This window comes from Cimex lectularius, unplaced genomic scaffold, assembly GCF_000648675.2.
Source record: "Cimex lectularius strain Harlan isolate CLEC.00 unplaced genomic scaffold, Clec_2.1 scaffold52, whole genome shotgun sequence".
Lineage (NCBI taxonomy): Eukaryota > Metazoa > Arthropoda > Insecta > Hemiptera > Cimicidae > Cimex > Cimex lectularius.
Genome location: NW_019392742.1, coordinates 1,154,899 through 1,164,435, shown reverse-complemented (window position 1 = coordinate 1,164,435; position 9,537 = coordinate 1,154,899). Strand labels below are relative to the sequence as shown.

The 9,537-nt window shown below is 35.7% G+C and overlaps 1 protein-coding gene across 7 annotated transcripts; it reads left to right on the top strand.

Moving 5' to 3' along the window:
- The first annotated feature begins 1,358 nt into the window (after positions 1-1,358).
- On the top strand, positions 1,359-5,597 carry LOC106664803. 7 transcript variants are annotated; one of them, XM_024227100.1, is made up of 3 exons: positions 1,359-4,550; positions 5,020-5,153; positions 5,230-5,597. In XM_024227100.1, the coding sequence occupies exon 1, from the start codon at positions 1,902-1,904 to the stop codon at positions 2,847-2,849; it is 948 nt and encodes a 315-aa protein (XP_024082868.1). In that variant the 5' UTR covers positions 1,359-1,901; the 3' UTR covers positions 2,850-4,550; positions 5,020-5,153; positions 5,230-5,597. The 7 variants fall into 7 exon arrangements, with proteins under 7 accessions (XP_024082868.1, XP_024082869.1, XP_024082867.1 ...); XM_024227101.1 differs by having other exon boundaries at positions 1,359-4,287; positions 4,356-4,550; positions 5,054-5,596; XM_024227099.1 differs by having other exon boundaries at positions 1,359-4,287; positions 4,356-4,550; positions 5,020-5,596.
- The last annotated feature ends 3,940 nt before the right edge of the window (positions 5,598-9,537 follow it).

Sequence of the window (9,537 nt, the reverse complement as noted above, 5' to 3'; positions counted from 1 at the left end):
TGACAAGTCTGTATTCAGTGATGTTTAAAGTCCGGTCTAAATCCTGTCAGAACAGAATAATTATTTTAACAAATTACCCCTCTGAAATGGCACGGGAGGAAAATAAATAACTGGTGTGCCTTTGTTTCTCCTAATTCGCTCTTTGTACGAGCCGTTTGTTTTAACGACCATGGACAAGGCAGAAATTGAAATTTCCATGTACATACAAACATATATCTCTATACTCTTCATATATGAGATACTTTTCTCATTGTCTGTTTTATAAAAATCTATATATTTCTCTTTATCTCTAATTATCTATACATATTCCTTCCCTCCCGATTTTTTTCTCGTTTACACATCTGCACGTTTTTTCTTTCTCACTCTCGCCTTTTCTTTTTATTGATGTATCGACCTATGCATTACATTCTCTCATTCATTTAATCAATATGTCCATTATCTACCTTTTTATCACATACTATCGATTTCTTTCGTTAACTCATTTATTCACTCACACACTCTCCCACTCACTCCCTCCCTCTTTCACTCACTCATTGTCTGTTAATATAATGTGATTAATAAATAGCAAACCAAATGACTGTTTTTTTTCTCCAAACTTTTGCCATAACTTTGTCATTTTCTGACCAATATAAAATCCGATTGCAGCATTGTTTTCAGCGTAAAAAATCCTTTAAAATTATGTGTCAGGGTGTATAGGGTCGCATTTAGAATTTTGAAGATGAACTTGACCTGAGGTACGCTGTAAATTTTTCTCCAAAAAAGGTAAAAATTTGAAACTAAATTAAAAAATATTAAACACGTATTTTTTTAGCGTCATTGGTTGTAGAGAAATTCAGCTATTATCTATCTAAAAAGGACACCATGTATACCTATGTTTGAAATATTTATGTCAGAATGACTCGCTATCGCATACCGGTATTTTTCAGTATTCCGGCTCGGATGCCCAACATAACCAGCTCTTTCAATGATTAATTAAAATAATTATTTCGTTTCTTCAAAATTAACGAGGTATGGCGGTGGAGGTGGAAAAGCAATGTTGATAGACTGTTTAATTTACAATATTTAATAAACAGGGGGCGTCGGTGGCCGCAACGGTTTAAGCGTTCACACGGCGCTCATTACCGTAAGGTAAAGGTCCCGGGTTCGAATCCAGCGGCCCTGCATTCGAATCCGACATACTTACAAATTGTCCCCCACCCAAAAAAAAAAAAAAAACACCGGCACCCCGGGGGTTGATATAACCTCTGCTGTTGCGAACCCTCGTTTAAACAAAAAGAAAAAAAATAATAAAAAAAACTAATAATAGAAAGAAGAATCACTTCAAATTAGGCAACTAATAATTTTTAAATATATTTCATATTACACGATGGTTTGTATTTAGATATAAAAATAGCTGTGCAATTCATAAAGATTTGTATTCTGGTGGCTCCTTTTGTTAGGTACTATTTTTTTTTTTTTTTTTTTTTTTTGACGAACAATAGCTCCGGAAATGATGTATCTTGCGAAAATCGCGAATCTTTTTTTTTCCTTCTAATGACCGATGATCTCTCTGGAACACCTGTATTATCCCGTCTTGGGTCATACGAACCCCCCGGGGTGACCGAATGATGGCCATTTTTCTCACCCCGGCTGTCCCATTAAGGCGAAGGATGGAATGAGGCCATGTCGACGGTCATAAATAACACGACATAACTCAGCCCAGTGCTTAATGGAAGACAATTTAAAGAGTTGTACGGTTGTCTCCGAACAAAAGGAAAACGTCTGTCATTATCACCGAATTTGTAACATGTGTTAAGTTTCAATGCTGGCGAAAAAATGCTTCATGTCCGAGTTGATATTTGTTTTGAAAAATCTTCAGAAATGTCATACTTGTTCAATGTATTGCTGAATTCAAATGGAAAATGATGCATCAATTGAGTTTGTTGTATTTTTTAAACGTTAAACGCGAGCTGACTTGTATTCTAATTTTGCAATATGCCGTGCTGGTGTTCTCAAAATTAAACTGTACGAAAACGGAACAAGGTTCGTACCCATTCTTCGCGATGATTGAACACTTCGGCTATCATATTTGCGCAGGATCGGTCGTCAACGATCGCAGCGTCCTCTCTCTGTCTTCGTGCTTAGACCAGCACAGGAAAGCGGAAGAATTGAAAGTCGTGTTCGGCGGTGGGTTGTGGCCGAAAGAAGGACGAGGAATAAACAGAACGCGTTTCGTCCAAAAAGTCCATTTGAACATAAACTACCTCGCCGCTAAAAAAAGGGGGAAAGTTAGCGAAGAATTCTCAATGATAGAGATAAAAGAGACCGAACATCCCATAATTCCGATGAAGATCAGCTCCCTCAGGCCTGCAATTATCCAGCAATTTATTTCAGGCATTATCACAAAGCAGACGTCGTGTTTCAGCCTGGGCTACGGTTTACACGAAAAATCCACCTCGTATGACAGATACTTCGGACAGATTGATCTCAGAGCTGTAGAGTACAAGTTGTCCAGCTTAAGGAAGTTCGTGCCTTTTTCAAATGACTATTGTTACCAAGAGCCGGGATCTTTGAAGATTTTTCCGGACTATGGCGCTCCTATCTTCTGCAACGACACCGTAATCGGACTTTATTACAGGACACGAATGAAAGAACCTGCCATCAAAGTCTTAGACGAAGGGATATTCTCCGATGAATACTTTATAGGTGCAGTTATGGATATAGATTATATGCCGCGAATCGTGGTCCCGCCCGAGCCGATGTTGAATCTAACGTCAAACGCGACATTAACACTGCCATCAATATACGCGTATTATTTTTTCTTCATCTATTCCATTGCACATAATAAATTTGGTAAACATTTGCTGTAAATGATTCTTTGTACTGTTATAAACATATGTTTTTCTTTACTTCATTCTTGCCTTAAATTTAACATGTAATTAACTAGTAATATTTAAGTACTTTTTCTTCTTCTTTTGATAAATTTCAACTTAAAAAGTTGCACATGGTTGCAGGCTTATTGCGATTATAGGACTTAAACATGAAATATTTTTGAAGACTTTGCCTAATGGCAGGCCACGAACTTGCGTCAGACGGATTCTGTAGGTTTGAATAGATTATAATCCTGACGTTTGATTAGAGACTTTCCGGAAGGGGTAAGTCAATCGAAAAGACGGCTATTTTAAAACTAGTCTAGCTATCAATTCCGTCACAACAGTTCAGGATTAAAAATTAGACAAGTCTTGTAATAAAGATGTTTAAAGCATTAATGATTAATGTAAATAGTTACTTAATACTGGAAAAATTTTAACCACGTTTAGCCGGAACACTGGATTTAAGACTGGACCCACGACCAACGCAGCACTATTTCTAGTGGAAATATTTCTACTGCTTTTATACAATTCTTTTTCCAAGATTGCATTGTTGGTTGTTTGTTCTTCAGGCCGTCCAAACCTGACCAATTTTAGTACAAAGGCCATACCCAGCTGATAAATTCTGAAAGGTTCATTCTTAACCAGGTCTGGGTGGATTTCGCATGTGTCCTATAGTTGAATCTTGTTGGAATATCCAGTGTTCTCCTTTAAAACTGGAATTAGTTATGGAAGATACCACTTTTTCAGGGAATACAATGGTGGAGATTTAAGGAAACACTAGGTAACGATAAGTTGAAGCTGCTGAATTGCAAACCTAAACTAGAATTAGGTATGGAAAATAAAGTTACTGTCTGCTGGGCTTCAAGACAAGAAACGGACGCCTTAGCAAGGAAGGGGGCTGCTATACCGCTGATCGGTCCTAAGCCTTCTGTGGCATAAGGTTTCATACATAATTGTCTCATTGGAGAGAAACACTCCAAGAACCTTCTAGCACGTTTTGGAAGGAAAGAAGACACTGAATACATTACTAAAAGCGGGGAAAAACTTCGAATCCCAATAGTATCCTTAACAGGACTAAACAGGGGCATTGAAAGAAGAATGATATAATCCAACATGGCACGCCCATATTCTACTAGGAAGCAGAAGGGACACCAACACACCAACTACAATACTGTGGCGCTACAATGGTCCGAAGGAGGAAGTGTAGTTTAAGTTTGGATTTGGTTTCGTATAGGCTCAAATCCGCACATGTACACTAGTATACAAACACGTGCCGAGTTGAGCCTGTTGGCTTCTTGAAGTCCACCTGCAATTCCAGCTTTTCCTATTTACAGTAAACTGCCGGTAGGCTGGAGAATACCCACCCCGAGTGTTGGTAGTCCGGGGGCAGACATCAGTCTTATATGTCCAGGCAACGAGGTTGGGCACTGAGGAGGTAGGTGCCAATGTCACGTTCATTATTAAATACATTCACAACTATGTACATACCATTCGTTTAATTAGGGTGATGGGGTACTCGATATTCCGCCATCGACCCTCTCACATCAAACATTCACGCTAATAAATACTTTCAAAACAACCTTTACACGTACATACGACTAACCTAATTGAGGGTCAATGAGGTACAAGATATTCCCCATCAACCATCCCACTTCACAAATTCATGCTCACAGATAGCCAACATCGGCCATTATTTTGGTGAGTACAATTTTTACAACGAATAATTTGCATAAGTTTCATAATGTTCCAGATCAAATGTAAATATAATATAATGAGCTACGTTCTAAATGAAAATGAGAAAAATCACTAAATTACATACTAGTGCAATATCGTGTGTTTCCTGTAAATTAATCTACTTTAGCTGTTATAACTGATGTATTAATTACTGCATTACTGTTCTAATTCAAGTTTTTTTTCTATTCTAATAACTTATAAATAAATTCCGTACTTCATCGTTTTTATATTTAATTCTCCTGTTCTACTTAAATAATGAGGAAAAAAGTCTGAGACTTTTACTTAATTTCACTTGTACCCATTACATTTAATTTTAAGAATACACAAATGCACAGATTAATTAAAGCTTACCAATTCATAAAGACCTTATTTGCTTATTTTATGAATTGGTATCGTGTAAATTTAACTTTTCTGTTGTCTGTGTTCTCTGTAGGATTTTTCGAAAGGATCCGTTTGAATGTTTTTAGTAAGGGAAAACCTCGGAGACGCCTGCAGCACCTTTTGATCTGCGAGGCGGATTCCGTTCTACGGATTCCGCTATTCACTTCCACAACTAACCCCTCGGCTGTAGGTTTTTGTTGACGAGGGATGCAGATAACGCCCACCTCTTTGGGAAATCGTTAACATTCTGTATGTTAAACAGCCTTTGGATCGGCACAATTACACACACCGCGATTTCCATGCTGTGCTAGTATGAAACGTAGTGGACGAGGAAGGAAAAAGACCCGCGTATTACACCATGGAAACGTGAGAAAAGCCAAGAAATTGAACGAAAGCAAAGATGTCATTCGGCGAGTTTCGGATTTCAGTATGAAAGAAATCATGATTCACCATATCGATATACAAGAAAAAATCTTCAAATCTAAAATTCCCGTCAGTTTCAGCACTTCATTAAAATAACAGTCAAAATATATGTTTTGTGATGCAACAGTCATCCACGAAATAGAAATAAATGATAAAGTATCCGAAAAGAATGAAAATGATTATTATACTCATGTAACAAGGATCACTACAAAACATGTTTTTTTTTTTAAATTTTGTTTTTAATCTTTTCAGAACACTGGCGACATAATATAGAGTAACAATAAGGAATTAATCATGTACATAACTTATATCAAGCCCGGAGGACCAAAATAAATAACAGCGTGTGTAATAAAATCTATATTTAATCAATATGACATATTTATCGATAGTATACACAATATCTGTAGATAAAGGTATTTAATCATCATTGAGATTCATAAATCGACTTATACCACAATGCTATTTATTTTGGTCCTCCGGAGCGGACGTCCACGCTGACTAATTAGTTTCAACGATTTTTTCTTCTCATGATGAGTATGTTTCACTTACCATACTTCGTTTATAATGTTGATAGATAATTAATCAACAACGTTATGTCGATGTTAGCGTATACCGGGTTTATCTTTTGTTCCTCCGGGCTGCATGTGCAAAAGTATATACGACGAGTAATCGGTTCAAACTTTTTTCCCTCAATATATTAACATATTTTATTTATTGTTCTTAATTTAAAATGATGATGCCTCACCAAATTGATACATGTAACCACGATATAGTACACTGCTATTTATTTTGGTCCTCCGAGTCGGATGTGAGAAAGTACTGCATATTTTGACTGATTAGTTCAAACGATTTTTTACTCACAAGATTGCTGTTTTACTTATTGTTCTTTATTTTGATTTTTTTAAATAAATATTGTGTCTTTGCAATATATCTATAATCGATAGCGTGTACATTTGACCAGGGCGGGAATTAACAGACCACAGTTCCAAAACAGAAATGATGTAGAAAAACCAATTTTACAAAAATTATCGCTAGATTATATGGAAACATAGAACTTTTCAGTTTTATCGCTTCCAGAAAAGCGTAATTATTACTTAATTATCAGTATCACGCCATCTTCAGTGAAGAACAGAGCAGCCAATATAAATTGTAACGCGTATCAGTGAAACGTGAAAACCCGCAGCCAATAAAAAAAATACTAATTATAACTTATTAAAATGATTGTTAAAACTTACAGAGCGAAGGTGTCTGGACTCTTACCTATAAATAAAAATACAAATATTAAAAATTTAAAAATACACTTTTAAAAGATTTACAAATAAAAGAGCTGTTTGGGTTAATATAGGGATTTAGCGTAGCACAAAGGAAATGATGAAGCTTCGAGTTTGTGAACCAAGGGGTTGAAAACTGATTCCGACGCCTCCGGGCCCATTTGTGGTTTCATGGTCCCCCTGAGATCAAAAGGCCGGTTTAATTGGAGCCTACGCATTCATAAATCCATGTTGATTACGGGCCAGATACGTGATAGGGGCGAGACTCGGCGGACATCATAATCCCCCGAATTCCTGAGCCACTGTGCACCGATAGGTTGCCGAGCGGGGCTGGCTTTCGAAAACTTTTCGGAGTAAGTCGTGCCTGGCGGGATCAAAAGGGTGATTTGAGTTTCAAATCAGACGAAATGGGTCATGAATTTGCATTTTGGATTGTCTAAGAAGGACGATGCTCGAACCGCAAACGTCGTCTTCCAAAGCTACTGCCTCCACCAGGCCGGCTGATGCGAAATAAAAAGTTCTTTCTTATCGAATTAAGAAAGTACAAGAAGGGACAATATATTAAATAGTCATGAAAAACTAAAATGATCAATATGTATACAAGAAAAATATAAAATTATTTTCTGTAACTCCTAACATATTTTGTAGGTATTTCATTTCTATTTACTATCAATCTAGATATATCTACAATCAATGTATGACCATATTATATATGAAATTTCTATCAGCCTTAAAAATACACATTTAAAGGACTATATCTTCACATCTAAATGTATAGTCGTAAGTTGAGGATCGGAGAAAGACGAAAGAGAAAGAGAGAGAGAGAGAGAGAGAGAGAGAGAGAGAGAGAGAGAGAAAGAGAAAGAGAGAGAGAGAGAGAGAGAGAGATATGCGGATATCTTGGAGAGTCTATCATTCGTCAAGATTAGCATTTCTTCAAATGCCCTCATTAGCACGATTATAAAGTAATCCAGAACTTCATATTTCAAAGCCACGTTAATTAAATATTTAAAATCCATAAAGGAACTATCTCTGCTAAAGCCAGAAACGCTCCCTCCCTCTAAAGCTCGCTCATTAGCGATTTTTGCCGAAATTTTACAAATGATTTTTCATATTTTTGAACGCATAACTACCAAGATCTATAACAACAAATTAAAATATCCGATTTATTGTATATCCGGCTAGGAGGACCAAAATAAATAGGAGTATGCAATTACATAGATATTTAACCAATGTTTAATCAATATATGATATATTATCGGTGTACAACAATATCTCGGTATTTAAGGAACAACGCTGTTAATTTTGGTCCTCCGGGCCGGATATCCAAAAGTATTGAATGCCCTAATTATTTCAAACTTTTTTTTATTATTAATATGTTTTACTTATCGTTTTCCGTTTAGAAGATCGATATTCAATCAACATCGATATTGATAAATCAACGTTACCGCCCAGCGCTATTTATTTCGGTCCTCTGGGCCGCATATCCGAAAAAAAATGTTATTGGATTGAGACAGATAAGAAGGAGATATTATATAGACTTGAATTGCTAAAATATAATATTTACATCGATCTTTATGGTTTGTTTTCTATCTAAAAAATATATACACGTACTATCAACTTACGCCACTATTGTCATTCTATCTCTGTAAATAACTTTGCACTAATAAACCTCAACTTGCCATTGTCTAACGTAATTATGTACAAACATACAAATCTAATTACAAACCTGTGTGTGTCAGCATATCCATCTGTGTATCCACCAATCTACATTTATGGTTACCTTATTATATAAATCCACCTCTACCTGTATCGATTAAACTATAAATTTTCCAATATAATAATTACCTCTTTGTTTATCAAGCAATAAACTGTGCACATCTTTATCTACCTAACCTTTGCCTACCTATTCATGTACTAAAAATCTATGACCTATCCTTACATCTAGCTAATCTGCCTGTTTTTTTAAACGTAACTATCTGTCTGCCAGCATTAAACCAATGTGCTTCCAAATCTTTTTTTTAAGTTTGTCTATGCAACCATATATACAGGGTGTTCGGCTACTCGTGTTAGAAACTTTGCCAGTAGATTCTACGTTCAAAATGTTACCAAAAAATACTAATTAACTACGGTCCAAATCTGAGCAGTTTCAGTTGTTTTTTGGTTTTTCTGTTTGTTTGTTTTTTGTTCAGTTTTTCTGATTTGTTAAGATTTCGCGACCTTGCTTCAAATAAACAATGGTGACTCCAAAACTAAAATGTTTTGAACAAATCTGTTGATACCATTGAAAACTACGTCAAATTTCGAATAAGATGAGATCAATACTAAACTTGTAAAGTTCGTGAAATAAGCGTTTTCGTAGCGAGAACGTTGAAAAAAATTTATTTTTCAAAGTTGGCAAACATACTATAGTGATCTAAACTATTTCCAAACCTAGAGACCAGCAAATTTCAGAAAACGTACCAATCCTTCAACCACGGTTTTTTCCTGTCCTCCGTCAATTTCTTTATCTTTGGAAAAAGTAATTAAAAAAGAAATGACAACACTAAAAAGGATATTAAATGTAGTACGTTTTCTGAAATTTGCTGTTTCTACGTTTGAAGATTAAAATCACCATAGTATGTTTTTTCAACTTTGAAATTTTTTTCTAAGTTCTCGCTATTAAAACGGTTATTTCCCGAACGTTTACAAGTTCAGTATTTTTCACATCTTATTGGAAATTTAACGTAGTTTTGAATAGTATCAACAGATTTGTTCAAAACCTTTTAGTTTTGAAGTCACCACTGTTTATTTGAAGCAAGGTCGTGAAATCTTAAAAAATCAGAAAAAGCGGAATAATTCCAAAACTGTTGAGATTCGGACCATAGTTAATTAGG